The 21,916-nt window shown below is 56.1% G+C and overlaps 1 protein-coding gene across 9 annotated transcripts; it reads left to right on the forward strand.

The window, feature by feature from the left end:
* The first annotated feature begins 336 nt into the window (after nucleotides 1-336).
* On the forward strand, nucleotides 337-21,478 carry SIGLEC1 (sialic acid binding Ig like lectin 1). Of its 9 annotated transcripts, none has more exons than XM_023626178.2 (22): nucleotides 337-753; nucleotides 3,992-4,134; nucleotides 4,447-4,806; nucleotides 5,112-5,408; nucleotides 7,210-7,476; nucleotides 7,817-8,071; nucleotides 9,317-9,616; nucleotides 10,288-10,545; nucleotides 11,611-11,934; nucleotides 12,208-12,465; nucleotides 12,690-12,992; nucleotides 14,269-14,529; nucleotides 14,685-14,996; nucleotides 15,496-15,747; nucleotides 16,057-16,326; nucleotides 16,415-16,666; nucleotides 16,990-17,292; nucleotides 17,954-18,214; nucleotides 18,994-19,296; nucleotides 19,562-19,658; nucleotides 20,040-20,112; nucleotides 20,759-21,478. In XM_023626178.2, exons 2-22 carry the CDS (start codon nucleotides 4,086-4,088, stop codon nucleotides 20,864-20,866), a joined length of 5,163 nt encoding a protein of 1,720 aa, XP_023481946.2. In that variant the 5' UTR covers nucleotides 337-753; nucleotides 3,992-4,085; the 3' UTR covers nucleotides 20,867-21,478. The 9 variants fall into 9 exon arrangements, with proteins under 9 accessions (XP_023481946.2, XP_070103906.1, XP_070103905.1 ...); XM_023626176.2 differs by having other exon boundaries at nucleotides 343-778; nucleotides 4,059-4,134; XM_023626179.2 differs by having other exon boundaries at nucleotides 456-753; nucleotides 4,059-4,134.
* Nucleotides 21,479-21,916: the final 438 nt, after the last annotated feature.

The following is a 21,916-nucleotide window of genomic DNA, read 5'->3' on the forward strand; positions in this document are numbered from 1 at the left end:
CTGCAGCGGCTGGGTTCCCTACCACTACAGGTAGGCAGGAGCTGAGTTGAATTACATGTGAGTTGCAGAACAAAGAAACGTGTTGTGACTTGTATCCGAGATTGCTTGGAGCAATTAACGTCTGCCCCCATGTGTCAAGTGCCTGGCACATAGTAGGCCCTCAGTAACACGGGCTCAGTATTATGACAGAAACTCAGCCATGGAGGAGTCTTTCCTTTTCTGCCTCAGCGGGGGTGGAGGGTGTGCTGAAATCACGTGTTAGGGGAGTTGGGGGAAAGACAATGGGGAAGGAGAGAGGAATCAGAGATGCTCCCCGCCACAGGCTGGGATTGCCTCATTCCCAGTCATCAAGAGGAACAATGTGCAGACAGCTCCCTGCTCCTCTCCTGACCTCCCAAAAAAGGCCGAGTCATGCCGAAAGAGACAGGAACCTGGTGAACAGGAACTCTATTTCCCGTGTTGCCTGAGAAGAAGTGCCAGTGTGGCCCCAGATCCCACTTCTGCTTGCTCAAGTCCCTGAGTCCTGGACCTTGCGAGGGCCTTCCCCTGCCTAGGAGGGCTTTCCTGCCGTGGTATTGCGCAAGGCCTGCAGCTGCCTCCCTGACCAGGGAAAAGAGGAAGCAGCCCCTGAGACTGGACTCCTCTCTTGGGGTGGCAGTGTCCTGGAGAGCCAGCTGCACCAAGAGTTCCTGGTCCTTCCTGTTCTCCCTCCTGCAGTTCACCAGCCCTGAAGCCACTTCCCCTGTGGAGCAGGTACTCCCATCCCTGGGCCTGGAGGGTAAGCAAAGGGTGGGGCTGGAGTGGGGCTGGGCTGAGATTTGCCGGGGGGATGTCCGGATGTGGGTGCTGGACCCCAAACCAACCCAAGCCCAAGACACTAATCAAAGATGTACCCGTAACCCAAACTCTTCCACCCAAACCCTCCCCAACCCACATGCCAATCCTAACTGGCATCCTGGCTCCTGCCCTGCCCAGCCCCATCCCTATCCCAGCTTCACCTCACTCTCGCTTGTATCATCATTTGCATCCCATCCCCAAACATCTACTAACCGTCATCCCCACCCAGCCCCAACCCCAATCTTCACTCTCACCCCAACCCCATCACTCTCACCTCCATGTCAACCCAATCTCAGCCCTAATTCCGTTCTAAACCCCAGCCCAACTGCACTGAAGCCCTCATCTTCCCTCCCTCTAACCCCTTCCCACTCCCCTCCATTCATCACCCCTTCGTTCTCCTGACCCCTTCGTTCTTCTGAGTGCAGGACCCCCCGCACCATCCCGCATAGCTGGGGGAATGGGTGCTTGGGCTGGGAGCATTTACAGCCAGACTGGAGAATGGAATGTGAAATTTCTGCTGCCCATTTCAAAGACAATAGGCCTCATTTATGGACTATATGGCTTTCAGAGTTAAATGTTTGGCCTCCGTTGGGGGCTTTCCACAATTATGAAGACAGTGCACTCTCCGAACTGCCCATCTGTACCCTGATTTCCTATCTGTGGGCAGAACACTCCAGCTGGTCATGTCACCCCATTTCCGTCCCTGTCTTGCCTGATAGGGAAGTTGAGGAGAAGCCCTGGGGCTGGGAAACAGAAACTGAATCCTGCACCCGGGCCCAGCTGTCCACCGTGACACTGCCGCTACCCTTCCCTCCCCAGGCTGGAGCTGGCTTCCGGGATCAAAGGTCAGGGAATCAGGGCCCAAGCCCGCCCTCCCCAGATGTCCTGGGACACTTGCTTTCAGCAACATGGGCACCCACCGTGTGCCAGGCAGCCCCAACCCAACCCAGATGCAATGCATACCAATTCTAGGAGCAAGGATTGAAAACTCTCTTCAGAGCATCCAAGACTTGGAGATAAAAGGATGAACCTCAGGAACTTCCAGTCTTAGGGATAATGCTCTCCCAGTCATTGCCCAAGGGACGGGTTGTTTCAGGGCTGCCATGCTCCTTGTCCCCCCAGTACACCCACACACTTCCCCAGGACCTGCAATCATTCCTGTAGCAGCAGGGGGCACTAGGTGCACACTAGGATGCCCAGCCCAACCCCAGCCCTAGAGACAGCTGCCCCTTAGCACCACCAGCCTTTCACAGGGGGGCAAGAGTCTCCCTTCCTGCGGTCCTTCTTGCCCTTCTTGTTCCCCAAAAGTTCTCTGGGCTGAGGCTGGCCTTTACAGGCTGAGCCAATAAGCTGCACTCTGGGGGTACCGACCCCTTCGGAGCCAGGGCTGGGCTAAGCATGGGTGACATCTACCTGATGTGGTTTTAGGTGGTTCTAGAAAGGGTCTTCTCACACATTCCAGAAATTCCTGCTTCATTCTGGGGTCAGTGTGTCTAAAACCCCACCATTCCTCCTGTAGTTTCGGCATGCCCTTTCCAGGGCCCCAATTGGGAACAGCAGGGTTGGTAGGGTCAATATGTGTGTATCTTACTGATGTCCTGGCTGTGGAGGAGCTGACCCTGATACCCCAGGAGGCTCTGGGTCCCAGGGCCACACCTGTCCCCAAACATTCCCAGCATCCAGGCCATAGCATCCAGGTCACAGGGTCCAGCCTGGGCAGCATGAGCCTCTCCTGTGGCCAAGGACCAGGTATGGAGGGTGTGGGTACATCCCTCTGGGAGAGGAGCAGACCTAGGCCCATTTGTTGGGCCTCAGCAAATGACCAGACCTGTCTGCTGAAGCAGCTCAGCCAGGGGGCTATGCCCCCTGAGAAACTGGGCTCTTCCTGGCCTTCCCACACCCGTGCCTTTCCTGTGCTCCCTTCACACTTGGCTAAGAGCTGCTTTGTCATCCTGACAGGCAATTCAGGCACCCTGGCGTCTGCTCGGCCCCTCCCCAGGTGTGCCCCCTGGTAGCCACAAGAATCAGCTGGGCCCCAACCCTGAGACTGATGGACTGGGGGCTGGGATATGTCATGAGTTTCCTGTCCCCACTTCCAGCCTCTTCAGGCCCTCCCCATCACTCTGCCGAGTCAGCATTTAGGACCAGGGAGGATTGCAAAGTTGACAACGTGGGTTTTTATATGTGTGTGTGGTAAAATATATATAACATAAAATTTACTGTTTTGATAATTTTTTAATACTTTATTTATTTATTTATTTATTTATGTATGTATTTGAGGAAGATTAGCCCTGAGCTAACATCTGCTGCCAATCCTCCTCTTTTTGCTGAGGAAGCCTGGCCCTGAGCTAACATCCATGCCCATCTTCCTCTACTTTATATGTGGGACATGTACCACAGCCTGGCTTGCCAAACAGTGCCATGTCCACACCCGGGATCCGAATTGGCGAACCCGGTCCGCCGAAGCAGAATGTGGGCACTTAACCGCTGTGCCACTGGTCCGGCCCCTGTTGTAATCATTTTTAAGTGTGCAATTCAGTGGCATTAAGCATATTCATAATATTGCGTAACCATCATCACTGTGTATTTCCACAACTTTTTCATCATCCAAAACAGACTGTATACCCATTCAACATTAACTTGCCTTGCCCTCCTCCCCCCAGACCCTGGTAACCCTGTTCTACTTTCTGTCTCTATAAATTTGCCTGCCCTATGTACCTTATATAAGTGGAATCATGCAATATTTGCCCCATTATGGCCTATAGCTGGTAAGGCTGGTGGCAGAGGAACAAATCTCAAGAAAGAAGTTATCATTCTTGCTGGGTACCTTGGAATAAGTCACTGGGCCTCTCTGGGCTCCAGTTTCTGTTGGCTTGGGTGGCAGGGAGGGGGTGGGGGAGAAACAGCTGTCCATCTGCTCTGGGGCGGTATCCCTGAGGGGCTGGGAAAGCAGAACTTGGGGTGGGGCTGAGGGCTACACAGAGGGCTTTTTGGGGCATCCCACCAAGTGAGGGCATTCCTGGGAACAGTCTGAGCCGAGAACGTTGGCTCCTGGCTCCCTGCTGGCGGCTGCCCCCGAGGTCCTTGGCAGCCCTGCCCTCTCACTGGGTTGGCCAGCATAGCATGTGGGGACACAGAGCTGGACTCTTCACAGGCTCTGAGGCTGTGGTGCCCTAGGAGCCCCTGTGTGCCCAACCAGACAGCGTGCATCACCCTCTTAGGCACCAGGACCAGCGCGAGAACCTGCTATGGGCTTCCTGCTCCACCTTCTCCACCTGACCTTGTCCATCCCGGCAGGTAAGCTTTGCTGGCCTTGCCGGTCTCACAGGGCCCCAGCCTTGGTGAGTCCAGCCCTCCACTGGCCTGGTCAGACTGGACTGTGCCGGGTCACAGCTTTGGCTGCTGAAGTTGAAGGAAGGCACAAGATGGCAGTGGTAGGGAGCCATGACCCTCCTTAGGGTGCCCTGAGGGGCCACTCCGGGGGTGCATTGCTGGGGGCAGGGCAGGGTTTTGGAGCCCATCTGGGGCACCCTCTATGGGGCAGATCTCGGGGCTCTGCGCTGACCAGGGGCCTGCGTCACCCTCCTCTCTGTCCCACCTCTCCCTCAGGCCTGGCCTCGTGGGGCGTCTCCAGTCCCCAGGAGGTGCAGGGCGTGAAGGGGTCCTGCCTCCTCATCCCCTGCGTCTTTACCTTCCCTGACCGCGTGGAGGTGCCCAACGGCATCACATCCATCTGGTACTACGACTACTCAAGCAGCCGGAAGGTGGCGAGCCACTCGGCAAAACCCGAGCTGGTGGAGTCGCGCTTCCACGGCCGCACCCAGCTGGTGGGGGACGCTGAGGATAAGGTGTGCAACCTGCTGCTGAAGGACCTGCAGCTGGAGGACTCGGGTTCCTACAACTACCGCTTTGAGATCAGTGAGGGCAACCGCTGGTCAGATGTCAAAGGCACCGTGGTCACTGTGACAGGTGAGGAGCAGAGTGGCTTGACTACTGCCTGCAAGAGACTCCCAAGATGCTCCTGGCCCAACTGGCTGACAGTCCCAACCCTTGTCCTAAACCCAACTCCAGCCTCCATCTTGGCCACAGTTCCGAGCCCTAGCCCGACCCTGTGTCCCTCTTGCATACAACCCAAGTGGGCTTCTGGGTAGAAAACAGCTTCTCTTTCCCCTGGGAGGCCCCTGCCCAGGTCTTGCCCCTTGGCTGAGGTTTCCAGGGCAGGAGGTCTCAGGTGTGGTGAAGGGGAGTCCTTAGCTTCCTGTCTTCGTCCTCAGAGAAGCCCAGTGTGCCCACCATTGATGCGCCGGCTGAACTTCGAGAGGGGCTGGAGGTGGACTTCAACTGCTCCACTCCCTACGCGTGCCCGCAGGGGACGATCAGCCTGAAGTGGCACGGCCAGGACCCCGCTCGTTCAGTCACCTCCAACCTCCTGAAGCTTGAACCCACAGGCATCAAACACCTGGAGACCCTTCACATGGCCCTGTCCTGGCAGGACCATGGCCGGACCCTGAGCTGCCAGCTCTCGGTGGCCAACCACAGGATTGAGAGCAAGGTTCACCTCCAAGTGCAGTGTGAGTGCACGAGGGGCCGCATCCTCGTTACTGAGCACACATCTGCGGCTCCCCAGTGGAAACCAGCCCCTTCTCCAGGGAGGAACCCTCCTCCCTGAGGCAAAGGCGGGCCACACTCGGACCTCCAGGCTGGGGCAGGTGGAGAGAGACTCTGAGCCCTCGGAGCCACGTTTAACGGCTCCCTCTACCTCCTGGCCTCAAGGCCAGGAGGACAGAGAAGAGGAGACACAAAGAGCCAGAGAATTGGGGGCTGGGCATTGAGGGCCCTGGGATTCAGCCCAGCTCTAGGTGATGCTGGGAGGAGGGGTTCACCCTTTTCCTGCCTAAGACCCCTAATGCTCATGGGGATGAGGGTACCACCTGCACACGGCAAAGAGAGCCCGAGTTTCCACATGATTATGCATCTTCCCATCGCAGTGAAACAGGGCAGCCTGTTTTAGAACAGCTGCTGTCACAGGCATCAGGCTGCTAGCTCCACCACCCACCAGATAAGCAAACTTTGGGCAAGTTACTTGCCTCCTGGAGCCTCGGTTTTCTCATCCCTATGGTGGAGGTGGCAATGAACAGCTCCTAACTCATAGAATTGTTGCCAAAATGAAAGGCGTGCCTTATGCATATTAAGCACTAGAAAATATTAGCTTCGGGGCTGGCCCTGTGGCCGAGTGGTTAAGTTCACGCGCTCTGCTTTGGGGGCCCAGGGTTTTGCTGGTTCGGATCCTGGGCATGGACATAATACTGCTCATCAAGCCATGCTGAGGCAGCATCCCACACAGCAGAGCCAGAGGGACCTACAACTAGAATATACGACTATGTGCTGGGGGCCTTTGGGGAGAAAAAGAATTTAAAAAGAGAAAATTCATAGTAGATCTTAGCTCAGGTGCCAATCTTAAAAAAAAAAGGAAAACATTAGCTTCTATTATTTCCATATTTACATTAAGCACTTGAAAATATTAGCTTTTATTAGCACATTTATATAACAAGAGGCTTTGGAATAAGATTTAAAGAAATGGAATTTCGGGGGCCAGCCCAGTGGCTTAGTGGTTAAGTTCCCATGCTCTGCTTTGGTGGCCCTGGGGTTTGCCAGTTCGGATCCTGGGGGTGGGCCTACACACCGCTCATCAAACTATGCTGTGGTAGCATCCCTCATAGAAGAACTAGGAGGACTTACAATTAGGATATATAACCATGTACTGGGGCTTGGGAAGGAAAAAATAAAAGAGGAAGATTAGCAACAGATGTTAGCCCAGGGCCAATCTTCCTCAACAAAAGAAAAAGAGAGAGAGAGAAAGAATAGTGCCTGGCTCATGTTAGACATTCAATAAATTAGAAAAAAAAGAAGAAGAAATAGAATTTCTTTGTAATGTTGGTGCCTTCCTTACAAATGGGTTAACCATTCTCAGAGCTAATCTGACTCTGCCTTTGGCGCCCTCCGTTAGGTGGTTGGTCCCCGCCAACGGCTATCACAGGCCACTAAAGGAGGCAGGTGGTATCCATGACCCCCAAATAGAACAGAGGGCAATGGAACAGAAGGCAATGGACAGCGTCATAAGGTAGAAGGCCATAGAAGGCAGAGTAGCTGGATGCTAGGCCAAGCATTGCATTATCAGGCTCTCAATGGAGAAGGAAAGGATGGAGAATTCCTTGCAAGGTCTGGGGCAGTGCCCGCTCTGGATGGGGGAACTAATGTGACCAATGGTTTATCTGAATGGGCTTCCCAAGGGCATAGTGTTGAAAGAGGAGAGAAGAAGTGCCCCCTGTCCTTCCTGGGCACCATACCTACCCCCTCTGTCATGCCTTGCAGATGCCCCCAAGGGTGTGGACATCGTCCTCAGCCCCTCAGGGCGGAATATCCTGCCAGGTGATCGGGTCACACTCACCTGCCGGGTGAACAGCAGCTACCCTGAGGTCAGTTCTGTGCAGTGGGTCAAAGATGGGATGCAGCTCAAAGCCCAGAGCCATGTGCTGCAGTTGTCCCAGGCAGGCTGGGATGATGCTGGCGTCTACACCTGCCAAGCTGAGAATGGCGTGGGCTCTTCGGTCTCGCCTCCTGTCAGCCTCCCTGTCTTCAGTGAGTCCTGGGTGAGCTTGGGTCTTGACCAGAGGGCTGGGAGGGGTCCAGGCCACTGGGACTCAGGGGATCCTGGCGAAAGTGCCTCCTGGGATGTGGGTGTGGAGTCCCAGCCCTTCCTCAGAGAGATGACAAACCTCCCTGGCAGGGAGGGATGGTAGGAGGCCTCTAGCAAACAGGACAAGGAGATGCAGGGCCAATCCAGGAGGCTCTGCCACAGAAGGGGCATGATGGAGACTGTGCAGAGATTTAGGCTGATTTCTGTGACCCTGGGACCCTGGGGGGTTGGGCCTGCAAGTTAGCTGGGTATCCCCCAGTGTGCCCCATGCTGCCCCCACAGTGGCTAAGGTCCAGGTGAGTCCAGCAGGCCCCATCCTGGAGAACCAGACGGTGACACTGGCCTGCAACACACCTAAAGAAGTGGCCGGTGAGCTGCGCTACAACTGGTACAAGAACCACGCCCCACTGGAGGACGCCCACAGCCAGACCCTCCAGCTGCGCCCGGCCACCAGGGCTGACACCGGCTTCTACTTCTGTGAGGTGCAGAACGCCCTGGGCAGAGAGCGCTCTGGCCCGGTCAGCATGGTGGTCAGCCGTAAGTGGCCGGGGGGTGGCCAAAGGCTGGAGCCTATGGGTTGGGGTCTTGGGCTCCGGTGTCCTTGAGCTCATCTCCCAGCTCTGCACACCTGGGCAGGGCTTTGACCTCCCTGGACCTCAGTTTTCTCCTGTTTAAAAAAACTTTTTATTTTGAAATAAGTTCAAAGTTTGAAAAAGTTGCAAGAGTACAACGAATTAGCACATTCCTTTAACCTGGATTCCCTATTTGTTAACATTTTGGTACATTTGCTTTCTCTTTTACTCACTTTTAAAGTACATGTTATATGTGTGTGTGTGTGTGTGTGTGTGTGTGTGTGTGTATGCGGACACACATACATGTATGCATCTACATATGCACATACTTGTGTACACACATTTTCTCCTGCTGTAAACACATATACAAATGTACTCTCTCTACACATGCATGTACACGTGTGCAGCCTGCAAGTACACATACACACGTATGTTGTCTATTTATTCATTTATGTTCCTAAAGTTGCAGACGTAATGCCCCTTACCCCTTAATTCCCCAGCATGTATTTCCTAAGGTCATTCTATATATAACCACAGTATTATGACTGCAGTCAGGAAATTTGACATTGATACAAGACTATTATCTAATCTACAGTTCATATTTAGAATTTACCAGATGACCCCATAATGTCCTGTACAGCAGTTATTTTTTTCTGGTCCGGATCTGATCTTGGATCCCACATTGCATTGAGTTGTCATGTCTCTGAATTCTCCTTTAATCTGGGACAGTTCCTCAGTCTTTCCTTGTCTTTCCTGACACTGAAACTTGAACAGCACAGGTCAGTTGTTCTATGCATGTCCCTCCGTTTGCGTTTGTCTGGTTTGAGTAGGCTGAGCCTGTGCCCTTGGGCAGGGCCACCACAGACGAGACGCCGTGTCCGTCTCGCTGCATCACACCAGGAAGCCCATGATGTCAGTTTGTCCCATGGCTGATAACGTCCACTTGGATCACTTGGTCGAGGTGCTGTCCACCGCCAGGTCTCTCTACCAGTTTTCCCATCTTTCAAGTGAGGCCCTCATCCTTACTTGCAGGGTTGCCACAAGGATTAACGGGGATAACAAAGTGAGTGGCCCAGCCCAGGGACAAAAGTGTATTCAGCAGGCACTCAGGAGCTGCTGAGGTCATCCTCTCTCCCAGGGCATTGTGGGACAAAGAGGGACCTAGGGAGTGCCCCTATCTGAGGGTGACGGGCCCCTTGTCTCCACACAGACCCACCCCTCGCCCTGGACCTTACTGCCTTTCTGGAGACACAGGCAGGGCAGGTGGGCATCTTCCACTGCTCTGTGCTCAGCGAGCCACTGGCCACCCTGGTGCTGTCACATGGGGGCCTTGTCCTGGCCTCCACCCTTGGGGAGGGTGACAACAGCCCACGCTTCAGTGTCTCCTCTGCCCCCAACTTCCTGCGCCTGAAGATCCGAGACCTGGGACCAGCTGACAGTGGGGAGTACACGTGCTCAGCCACCAACTCCTTTGGGAATGCGTCTTCCACGCTGGATTTCCATGCCAATGGTAAGACGGCCACAGGGGCTAGCGTAGGGAACCCCAGGAGGAGGCTTGCTCTGGCTTCTTCCTCCTGGGAGTCCAGAGGGCTCAACTGAGGAACTGAACTAGCTGGCTAGTAAGAATCACATCAAAGACCTGGGTTATACAGTCATCCCAACTTGAGAGGTTCCTGGAAGTCAAGGCAAAAAAGGAAACATGACAGGTTGCATTAGTCCTTTTGTATACATTCTGACTCTGAACTTGGAGGATCCTTCATATGCATTCACTAGTTTTTTGTTTGTCAAACGTTTGAGGCAGGCTCTGTGCTAGGAGTCAGATGAGGGATGCAAAATAGAGAAGTAGTCTTCCAAATCGTGGTGCATCTGCTGCCCTTCCCTCCTTCTGAGGCCGTGGCAGACATAGCTAATGGGTAAAACCAGGTTTTTGACATGAGCCTGGGCTCTGGCTCAGAATCCTTCTCGCCCATGCTGCCGCCAGCTACCATCAATAGATCAGAACTGGCATTCAAGGCCAAACCCTCCTGATCATCAAGAGATGCACAGAGCTGGTGCCACGAAGCCCAGACCTACCTATAGTCGTGTAGGGAGAGGAGAATCCTGGAGGCCTTCCTGCATCGAGTGGCGTGGAGCCACAGATGCACAGGGTGCCTGAGCCTCCCTCTCCCCCTCTTCTGCCAGCGGCCCGCCTCCTCATCAGCCCGGCAGCAGAGGTGGTGGAAGGGCAGGCAGTGACGCTGAACTGCAGGAGCGGCCTGAGCCCGACACCTGACATCCGCTTCTCCTGGTACCTGAACGGAGCCCTGCTTCTTGAGGGGCCCAGCAGCAGCCTCCTGCTCCCGGCGGCCTCCAGCTCTGACGCTGGTTCCTACCACTGTCGGGCCCAGGACAGCCACAGCGCCAGCGGCCCCTCCTTGCCTGCCGTTCTCACTGTGCTCTGTGAGCAGCCTTCACTCTGGCCCCCGCCTGCTGTGGGGAGGATCAGCCCACTGGGGCCCAGAAGCCACCCCCACCTCCTCCAGGCCTCCTGACCCTGTCCTGCCTGAGAGTCTAGATCAGGAGGGCAGCCACAGGCCTGGGCACCACGGATCTCTCCATCCAGCGCTGAAATGTGGGGAACACGGCTGGTGCTTTCTCTACCTCCCCACATCCCGTCCTCCAATCCCAGCCCCTTTAGGGCCCTCTGCTCCCAGGCTCAAATCCACCATGGGCACCATATCTAAGCTTTGTCCTCCTGATCTGGGTCTGGGACATCATACTCCTATATATCTGCACAAGCCCCATAGCCTATGCCCTCACAGCTTCCCAGAGACACAAAGGCAGAACCTCTCCTCCCAGGGACGGTGTCCTTTCAAGGGTGAATGCTCCGTATTAGCCCAAGGGGCTGACCCATGTTCAGGACAATCCCAGGGCAATGTCCTGGGACTGTCAGGGAGAGCAGCCTTCTCTCAGGGGTTTTCCAGTGTCTGAGTGAGATCATGTGGGAGTCTGGGCTGGTGGTTGTCTTTGACTGTCCATCTCCAGAAGCCTCTAGGAAGAGGACGTTTTGGGCATTATCTATTATCACAGGAACTGGCTAGGAGATTAGAGATAAGAGGCAGAAAGTTCTTGGGGAAGGTTCAGGGGTAAGGGGTGGGGTGCAGAGTGGGAGCAGAGAGCAAGACTCCAGGGATTGCTGTGTGAGCACCCTACTCAGGAGCACGTGGGAGTTATGCAGGGCAGCTTCTAGCCACCTAGAAAATGTCCGAGCTAGAGAATGGTGCTCCTTCCTCTGGGAAGACTGAGTTCTGCATTAGGGCACAGCTTGGCGTAGGGGGCATGAGTTGATTCCTCCCACTCTGGGCTGACTGTTCTTGTGCAGTGCACAGCCTGCACAGCTGTTTGTGGCAGCTCTGGGCACATGCCTCTGTCTAGTGTGTTCTGGGAGCCTAGCCAGCCTCGAGACAATCTGTGAGGGCCTGGCAGAGGCCATGGGATGAGTGCCCATGCTCTTCCTCCCTACAGACGCCCCACGCCAGCCCACCTTCACCGCCCGACTGGAGTCTGATGCTACAGGAGTGGGGGCTGGCCGGCGAGGCCTCCTCTTGTGCCGTGTGGACAGTGACCCCCCAGCCCAGCTGCAGCTGCTCCACAGAGACCATGTTGTGGCCTCTTCCCATGGCTGCAGCACCTGTGGGGGCTGTTCTCCACGCACGAAGGTCACGAGAGCCCCCAACCTACTGCGTGTGGAGATTCATGACCCGGGGCTGGAGGACGAGGGTGTGTACCTGTGCGAGGCCAGAAATGCCCTGGGCAACGCCTCTGCCTCTGCGACCTTCAATGCCCAGGGTGAGTCGGGGCAGAGAATGGGTGGCTTGGGGTCAGGGGCTGGTAATCAGGACCCTATTCCTCTGTAACCCCTGGCTCCGAGGGGGGTCTATCGGGTGAAATCAACTCCATTCAGCAGGGGGAGTTTGCTTTCCTCCCTCCACCCCGTGGGCACCCCAGAGGGTCTCCTTCCTGACCCCTCCAGGCTGAGAGGCTGCACCGCTGGCCCCAGGGTTGGGGGGAAGCAGTCAAGGTGAGGCCTGTCTGAGCAGGACTGTGCTGCCCGTTCTCCAGCCACCGTCCTGGTCATCGCACCGTCGCACACACTGCAGGAGGGCACCGGAGCCAACCTGACTTGCAACGTGAGCCGAGAAACTGACAGTGGCCCTGCCAACTTCTCCTGGTTCCGGAATGGGGCGCTGTGGGCCCAGGGGCCCCTGGAGACCATGACGCTGCTGCCTGTGGCCAGAACAGATGCAGCCCTCTATGCCTGCCGCATCCTCACCGAGGCTGATGCCCAGCTGTCCGCCCCGGTGCTCCTGAGTGTGCTCTGTGGGTGACGGGCAAGGGCAGAGTGGGCACTTGGAGGCTGGAGGGTGTGGCCTGGGAGAACAGGGCTGGGGTGAATTTGGGGAGGCAAGAACCTGGCTTGGGCACCGGCAAAGGTGGGCCTGCCCACTGTGTGTCGGGGGGTGGGGGGTAGTGGGACATAGTGTGGCAGCTGGAAGGTGGTAAGGTGGGCTGGCGTATGGCCTGAGCTGCTCCCATCCCTGCAGATCCCCCGGACCCTCCAAAGCTGTCAGCCCTCCTGGACATGGGCCAGGGCCACATGGCTGTGTTCGTTTGCACTGTGGACAGTCGCCCCCTGGCCCAGCTGGCCCTGTTCCATGGGGAGCGCCTCCTGGCCACGAGTCCTGGGCCCCAGCTCCCACGCCATGGCCGCCTCCAGGCCAAAGCCACTGCCAATGCTCTGCAACTAGAGGTCCGCGACCTGGGCCTTGGGGACTCTGGTAGCTACCGCTGTGAGGCCACCAATGACCTCGGATCAGCCAACACCTCCCTCTTCTTCCAGGTTCGAGGTGAGTGTCTGTCCTCTGAAGAGGTGGTGGACCCAGCGGCCCTGGGGGCTACTCCATGCAGACTTTGGTCTGGGTTGTGTGGATATTGTGCAGAAATGTGCATCTTTTTTCAGTCATGGTTAGGGCACAGTTTCCAGCCCGCCAGCAGGAGGCCTCCCTTTGTCTCCAGCTGGATATTTTCATCTGTAATAACCACGGCAGCCAGTAGGAGTATATACATTTAACGTATGTATACACGCACATATATACATATACATATAAAGACATACATAAGAATATATTCATATTCTTCATTAATATACATATTCATGTGTCTACTGTGTGTGTGTATGTGTATATATGTTTATATAGTGTTCTATAAAAATCCTCCTTAAGGGAAAAGCCTGGAAAAAGGGCAGTTAATACCCATAATGCTGCAAAGGCCAAGGACACACGCGTTGTTTTCTCCCACAATGACAAACTCCAAGTTTTGAACATTTTCCTTGGGCCTTGGTTCTGTATATCTTATCTTATTTATCATACCCATTTTGCAGGCAGAGAAATCGAGGGTCAGAGTTTTAGGAGCCTGCTCATGGTTGCATGACTAGCTCTGGACCAGTTCGGTTCTGGCCCCAGGCACAGCCTGTGGTCTCAGTCGCCACTTCAGCTGTCTCTCCTGCTCCCTCCCCGACCCTGGTCTCCTTCTGCCTCGGCCCCCAGGGCACTAGGAACTGCCCTTTGCAGGGTCCCCGGTCCCTGGGCTCTCATGACCTGGAGCCTGGGTGCAGAGCTGGGCTGGAGAGGACCGGAGGGAACCCAGGATCACTCAGCTGCTAACTTCCCTTTCCAAGCCCTCAGTCACCCCTGCTGAGTCCAGATCATGATCAGGACAATGGCACTTGGCACGACCTAAATCCCTCTCATTTCAGTGCTTTATGGGGGTCAAACCAGCATTTGTCAAGAGCTAACACATGCAGGCGCTGTGCCTGGCACTAGGAGTCACAGGTCGCACAAGCTGGCCCTCCCAAGGCTCGCCCTCTGGTAGGCGAGATGTGATTGACAGCAAAACTGTCAAGGTTTTGGGCGGCAGATGCCAGGACAGAACCAGTGCAGGGGAGTGGGGAGCAGAAGAGAAGGGGGCATGGAGCTGAACTGGGCCCTCATGGTCTGGTTGGGGAGCTGTGGCTCCAGGATACAGGGTTGAGGTCGTGCAGTTCTGGTGTGGACACACACACCACACCAGACGGTGGGAGGGGATGGTAGAGGGCCCTCACCTGCTCTCGGTCTCTCCCTGCAGGAGCCTGGGTCCAGGTGTCACCATCGCCCGAGCTCCAGGAGGGCCAGGCTGTGGTCCTGAGCTGCCAGGTACCCACCGGGGTCCTGGAGGGGACTTCATATCGCTGGTATCGGGATGGCCAGCTCCTCCAGGAGGTGACCTCGGCCACACTCCGCTTTGCAGCCATAACTCTGAGCCAAGCTGGGGCCTACCATTGCCAAGCCCAAGCCCCAGGCTCAGCCACCACAAGCCTGGCTGCCCCTGTCAGCCTCCACGTGTCCTGTAAGCACTTTCATGCATGTTTCCTAGGGGGTGAGGGAGTCAAGGGCACGGTGGGGAAGGGGATGTCTAGCCCCTGGTCCTGGCCTTGCCTCTGAGAGAGAGTCTTAGATGAGGGACCACCTGGCGAGGCCCTGACCACTCTGTGCCTTCTGTAGACGCCCCTCGCCAGGCCATACTCACCACCCTGATGGACACAGGCCCCGGGCGACAGGGCCTCCTCCTGTGCCGTGTGAACAGCGACCCTCCGGCCCAGTTACGATTGCTCCATGGGGACCGCCTCGTGGCCTCCACCCTAGGAGGTGTGGAGGAACTTGCAGGCAGCTCTCCCCGGCTACAGGTGGCTGTGGCCCCCAACACGCTGCGACTGGAGATCCACAACGCAGTGCTGGAGGATGAAGGTGTCTACACCTGTGAGGCCACCAACGCCCTGGGCCAGGTCTTGGCCTCAGCCAACTTCGATGCCCAGGGTCAGTGTGGGGCTGTCAGTGTATGCGTGGGTGGCTCCTTTAAGAGGAGAGGAGGTTGGAGAGGGTTCTGGAAGCCAGGGGCAAAGGCAGGAGGGCTGAATCTAAGGACCGTCTCCATTCCCACCCTTCTTAACGGCAGTCATCGCCAGACTTGGGTTTCATTGAAGAGCCTTTTTTAAAAACAGAATTTCACATGGATGCTCAGTGGATAAAACTAATCAGAAAGGGGGCTCTCAAGGAGAAGCCACAGCAGCTCAGGGGAGGCCCCTGTTGTCCCATGTGTCCTCTACCAGGGTCAGAGAGGGCTCGGGGCACTTCAGCGTTCTGCAGAACTCCGCTAGGGACCTCCTGAGAGATGAGCTGTTTCCCAAGCTCCACGTCTGAGCCACCTGTGCCTCCCAGAGGCTGAGGGGCTTCCCACCCTCATGGAGACAGGTTGCTTGCTTTACACAGCCTCATGACTCTCACTGGTGTCCCTGTGCCCTCCTTCTCTCCCCAGCTGTGAGCGTGCAGGTGTGGCCCAAGGCCACGGTGCAGGAGGGGCAGCTGGTGAACCTGACCTGCCTTGTATGGACCACTCGCCTGGCCGAGCTCACTTACATGTGGTACCAGGATGGGCAGCAGCGCCCAGGTGCCCACTCCATCCTCCTGCCCAATGTCACCGTCACGGATGCTGCCACCTACCGCTGTGGCTTGTTGACCCCTGGGCAGGCACCCCGTCTCTCCACACCTGTCACCCTGGATGTCCTCTGTGAGTGTGTTTAGATGCAGGGTGGAACAGGAAGAAATGACAGCAGCTCACAGGGATCAGGGCATGGTCAGAGCCCCACAGGTGTCCAACCCAGGAGCTCAGTACCCAGCTTACTTTTGGAGCACTGCACAAGGAGCACTGGAGTTGAGGGGCAATGGGTCCTGTCTGGGCAGAGGAGCAGTGCCTCAGATGGGCAAATGGAGCCCCTTGGGGTGGGGAGCCAGGGCCCTTCTGGTTTGAATGCCACCTGCAAACTGGCCTTCTTAATGCGGTGGTCTCTGAACTTCTACACCTTTCGTGCCCCTCCAGACGCACCCCGCAGCCTCCACCTGACCTACCTCCTAGAGAGCCGGGGCGGCCAGCTGGCCCTGATACTGTGCACTGTGGACAGCCGCCCACCCGCCCAGCTGGCCCTCAGCCGTGCTGGCCACCTCCTGGCCTCCTCGACTGCAGCCTCTGTCCCCAACACCCTGCGCCTGGAGCTGTGGGAGCCCCGGCCCAGCGACGAGGGTCTCTACAGCTGCTCGGCCCACAGTCCGCTGGGCCAAGCGAACGCATCCCTGGAGCTGCGGCTAGAGGGTGAGGCAGGGCCCAGGCCAAGCCCATGAGTGGTGGGACCAGCTGTGGTTTCTGGCTGGCCCAGCTGACCCTGGTCTTCTTGCGACAGCTGTGCAGGTGACCTTGGCTCCATCAGCCACTGTGCCAGAGGGGACTCCTGTCACAGTGACCTGTGAAGACACTGCTGCCCGCCCGCCCACCCTTTACACCTGGTACCACAACAGCCGTTGGCTGCAAGAGGGGCCAGCCACCTCCCTCTCGTTGCCAGTGGCTACGCGGGCTCACGCAGGCGCCTACTCCTGCCAGGTCCAGGATGCCCAGGGCACACGCAGCTCCCGGCCAGCTTCCCTGAAAGTCCTCTGTGAGCAAGAGTTCTTGGCTGGGGGTGCCCCAGATGAGGGTGGATGGAGAGTGCTTCTGGGCCCCAGTGGAGGCGGGCACAGGACTGCAGAGGACCTGGGAATGGACACTTGGGGAAAGAAGGACATAGGTGATGAGGAAAGAGACCCGAGGGCCCTCGAACCCTGCTGGAGGAATCTGCCCATAGGACTCCCAAGAAGGCGTCACTTCTAGGAGGTGACCATTTGTCCAGAGGCTTCAGCCTTGCCAATTCCAGGCAAGTGGGCAATGGACAGTACAGGGTTTCCAAGCAAGGCCCCCAACTGTGCCCTGTTCTGCCCCCAGATGCCCCTCGGGATGCTGTCGTGTCCTCCTTCTGGGACTCAAGGGCTGGCCCCATGGCTGTGGTACAGTGCACTGTGGACAGCGAGCCGCCTGCCGAGCTGGCCCTTTCTCATGATGGCAAGGTGTTGGCCACCACGAATGGGGTCCATGGCTTGGCATCGGAGACAGGCCATGTCCAGGTGGCCCGCAATGTCCTGAGGCTGCAGGTGCAAGGTGTGCCCTTGGGTGACGAGGACATCTATGTCTGCACAGCCCACAACTTGCTGGGCTCGGTCAGCACCACAGGGCAGCTAAAGGGGGAAGGTGAGTGGGTCGGGGGGAGGAGAAGGCACTCAGGTGCTGTGGGGTCAGAGTCCGTGTGAGGTGGGGCTCCCACGAGAGGGGGTTGGCTGGCCTGATCTGGTAGAAGAGGTATAGCCCCTACTGGAGGAGGTCGCCCAGCCTGAGGGGGAGAAAGCCTTGTCCTTGGAGAGCTCCCTACAAGGGCAGAGGTGTAGCGATACACCAGAGGAGCTTGGATGCAGGGGAGACATAACCCCGCCCTCACAGAGCCCAGTCTGGAGCTGAGGGCACAGGCCTGCCCAGGAGAAGCCTGGGGTGGGAAGAGACACATAGCCCTACCCTCAGGGAGCCCAGTCTGAGGGAGGAGGTGCAGCCTCACCCCTGGGGAGTCAAATCTGAAGGCAAGACACAGCCTCAGCCATCAGAAAGCCTGGTTTGATGAGAGAAGGAGGCACAGCCCTGCCCTGGGGGTCCCCAGCGCAAGGATGAGAGAGAGCCCTGTGCTCAGAGGTTTCAGTCTCATGAGGGAGGCGCAGTCCCACTTTCTGGGGGCCCAGCTCCCAAGTCAGATCAGATCTTCCCATAATGCACAGGGGCCTCTCAGATGCCCAGATCCTGTTTGGAGGCTCTGGCTCCCACAGGACTCCAGATCCCTGACCACCTCCCGGTCCTTGGCCTGCAGGTGTGCATGTAGTGGCTGAGCCAGGACTGGACGTGCCTGAGGGGGCAGCACTGAACCTGAGTTGTTCCCTCCCTGGTGACCCTGGGCCCACGGGCAACTCCACCTTCACTTGGTTCTGGAATGGCCGGAGACTACACATGGAGACTGTGCCCACCCTCACCTTTATCCACGTGGCCCGTGCCCAAGCTGGGCTGTACCATTGCCAGGCTGAACTCCCCAGTGGGGCCACCACCTCTACTCCAGTCATGCTCCGTGTGCTCTGTAAGTGTGACACTCCCTGGCCTCAGTCTTCCCACATCTCACATGCCCACCTCAGGTCTTCCTCTTCTTCTGTCTGCAAAGAGCAAGGACTTCATAGACATGCAGTCGTGGGTTGGAGGACTCCCACTGACTGGCTGTGTGACCTTGTGCATCCATGCCTTGCTTCCCTGTTCTGTAAAACGTCAGTCCCCTCCCCTTGTGAGTATAGGAGATAAAGCACGCAGAGTGCCTGGTGCACAATAGGCCCTCATCAGCCTTGGTCCCCTATTCCATCCTTCACCCAGGCCCATGCCGTATCAGTCAGCTATTGCTGCATAACAAGCCATCCCAAAACTTAGTGCCTAAAATAACATCCATTTTATTAGCTCCCAATTCTGTGGACCAGCTTTTTGGGCTGGACTCAGCTGGGCAGTTTGTCTGCTGGTCTGACCTCATGTGGTTGCAGTTGTCCAGTGGCTGAACTCAGGCTAGATGGTCCAGAATGGCTTCACTTTCTTGGCTGGTGGTTGGAGCTGGCTGTTGGCTGGGCCACATGTGTCCAGCAGACTGGCCTGGACTTCCCACATGATTGTGTTCCAAGGAGAGTAGAAGTTGCAAGGCCTCTTGAGGTCTAGCCCTGAAGTTGCACAATGACACTTCTACCTTTTAGTGGTCAAAGCAAGTCACAGATTCAGAGTGAGGAATAGTCTCTACCTCTTAATGGGAGGAGCAGCAAAGTCACCTTACATGGGTACAGGGAGGGGGGGATTTGTGCAGTCATACTCCGAGTCTTCCCACAGACCCTCCCAAGACACCCACCATGACAGTCTTTGTGGAGCCCGAGGGTGGTGTCCAAGGCATCCTGGACTGCCGAGTGGACAGCGAGCCCCCAGCCAGCCTGACCCTTCACCTTGGCAGTCGGCTGGTGGCCTCCAGCCAGTCCCGGGGTGCTCCAGCGGAGACACATCTCCACATCTCAGCCACTCCCAATGCCTTGAGGGTGGACATCAAGGAGCTGAGGCCCAGCGACCAGGGGGAATATGTGTGCTCTGCCTCCAATGCCCTGGGCTCAGCCTCTGCCTCCACCTACTTCGGAACCAGAGGTGAGCAGGGAGCTCCATCTACCAGGCCACTCTGCATGAAGGCCCAGCTCTCAAGTCCAAGGGCTTTCTTCTGAGGTCTTCCCTGAATCCCTTCTGCCGCAACCAGCTTGTCTGTCTAGTCTAGACTGGTTGCTTGAAGCTCATTGGCATGAGGAAGCTTCTGACATAAAGTGAAAGTTAGAACGGGGTTTCATCTTGGGGAGTCACCTTGGGAGGGAGCAGGAGGCTGAGCCATAGCTGCCCTGAGCCCCACCCTGTGTTCCAGCCCTGCACCGCCTGCGTCTGTTCCAGCAGCTGCTCTGGGTCATGGGCCTACTGGTCCTCTTCCTACTGCTGGGCCTGGGGGCCTGCTACACCTGGAGGTGGGTCCAGAGCTGGTGGGTGGACAGGGCCACCTCATCCTTCCTCGTGTTTTCCCCAACATCCCCTCACGTCCTTCCTACTAAATTCATAGGCTCTATACTTCCTATTCTGTTCCCCTCCCTCTTCTGCTCCAAATTTGCGGATCCCTTCTAGAGTCATCTCTGAATTCATCTCTCTATAGTTTTCTTCTTTCCTTATCTCTAACCTGTCTCTGCTGAAGAAAGGGCTGGGGAGGAAGAAAGACAAGGTATCCCACTTTCCACAAGGCTCCCCAGTGCTCTATGCAGTAAGCAGTCTGGGGCCCAGCCCTTGGGGCAGGGGAAGGGAACAGGGGAGGCAGGGGAGCGGGGAGCTCTCTGAGCCCACTCTTGCCCTTGCAGAAGGAGGCATTTTCACAAGCTGAGCAGGGGTGAGAATTCGGTGGCAATGTCTTCTCAGACGGCAACCGTGCAGGTATCCATTTGTCACATGGGTACACACACTAATGCCCGGCTACCCCACCGTGCCGGGCTGGCACCAAAAGACTGCTCTCATTTATAAGGTGGCACCTGGGGCTAGGGGGAAGTTGGAGGAGAATATAGAGAACCAGGGCCCCCTGAGAAGATAGGAGGAGACATATTCTGATTGGGACAGAGAGCAGCCACATGTTTGCTGTGTGGCTGGTTGGATGACTAGGGCAGATATTCTGAGCTTAGCAGCATCACCTCCACTTTTAAGACACATCTCGGAACACAGGACCCTGTGTTTTGAGCTGTCTCTTTGCCACTCGTGAGTCTGCCTATCACCTGGGCAGCCGTCAAAGTCTGTTTCCCCTCCTCCCGATGTATGCCCTTCTGCAGATAGTCCATTTGGTGAGCCAGGACTCCCAGCCACATTTCCAGCCATGCATACCCTCACCAATCCCCTTGGGACCCCTCCCCAAGGCTGGAGGCCTGGGGGACCGCCCTCCAGAGTTAGGAGTCAGGTGATGACTGTGCCCAGAGTCCTCCTGTGACCAGGGTTTTTCCTATGGGAAGCTTATTGATCCTGATGCAGCCGCATTTGGGACTTCATCCTGTGCTCTGCCCCTGGGCTGACCTGTAGCATTTCCTATCCTCAGGAGGAGAAAGTTGCCGGAATCTGTGATGACTCAGGCCCTGTGAACAGCGCAGTGTCAGGGCCTGCCTGCCTTTTAGAAAACAGCTGTGCGACATCTGACTTTCTGTGACCTGACTCCAAACCTCTTGTGCCCAAAAAAAATGGGTGGTGAGAGGTGGAGGGGAACCCCAGTCTACCCAGGAGGTTGCTGACCCTTGGGGACTCTGAAGAGAAATGAATTGATCATGTTGTCCGCTTCTTTTTCTCTGGATCTCCTCTCTCCATTTCTATTCCAATGCATGCCCCTTCACATCTGTCTCCTCCAACCCCTGGACATTTTGGATGGATTAGAATAGAGCAGAAGCTTTCTGCAACCTCACAGGCTGGCCAAGGCACTCTGTATGAGACAGAATGTAAGTTAGGCTGCTCTAACAAAAGAGCAAATACAGTGACTTCAACATGAGAGAATTTTCCTCTTTCATGCTAGCCTGAGTATGTTATGGTGGTTGAAGGTGTTGGAGCTCTGGATCCTTCTATCTTACAGTAGCCCCCTTATCCTTGACGTATACTTTCCAAGCCCCCCAGTGGATGTCTGAAACCGTAGATAGTACCAAACCTTGTATATCCTATGTTTTTTCCTATACATACACACCTATGATAAAGTTTAATTTATAAATTAGGCACAGGAAGAGATTAACAATAACTAATAATAAAGTTGGCTTTGGGGCCATTATTAAGCGAACTAAAGGTTACTTGAACACAAGCACTGCGATACCATGACAGTGGATCTGACAACAAAGACGGCTGCCAAGTGACTCACGGGCGGGTAGTGTACACAGCGTGGATCCGCTGGACAGAGGGATGTTTCACGTCCTGGGTGGGCGGGAGGGTGCAGGACAGAGCGAGGTTTCATCACGCTTCTCAGAATGGCGCACAATTTAAAACTTATGAATTGTTTATTTCTGGAATTTCCCATTTAACATTTTTGGACGAGGGTTGACCGCAGGTAACTGAAGCTGCTGAAGGCGAAACCACAGATAAGGAGGAACTACTGTATTTTTCTCTGTCCCTAAAATCTTAACTTTGATTGTGAGGTTCATGATAACCCCACTGTGTCCACATGCCCTCAAGCAAGAAGAAAGAGAACGGAAGTAGAAGCACACCCATTCCGTTTTAGGCA

This window comes from Equus caballus, chromosome 22, assembly GCF_041296265.1.
Source record: "Equus caballus isolate H_3958 breed thoroughbred chromosome 22, TB-T2T, whole genome shotgun sequence".
Classification (NCBI taxonomy): domain Eukaryota; kingdom Metazoa; phylum Chordata; class Mammalia; order Perissodactyla; family Equidae; genus Equus; species Equus caballus.

What these genes read in the sequence shown, in the direction of transcription:
- SIGLEC1 (XM_023626178.2), top strand. Translation starts at nt 4,086, where the DNA reads ATGGGCTTCCTGCTCCACCTTCTCCACCTGACCTTGTCCATCCCGGCA. An exon ending in CACCGTGGTCACTGTGACAG is followed by an intron (nt 4,807 to 5,111) that starts GTGAGGAGCAGA and finishes CTTCGTCCTCAG; the next exon opens with AGAAGCCCAGTGTGCCCACC. An exon ending in TGTCAGCCTCCACGTGTCCT is followed by an intron (nt 14,530 to 14,684) that starts GTAAGCACTTTC and finishes TGCCTTCTGTAG; the next exon opens with ACGCCCCTCGCCAGGCCATA.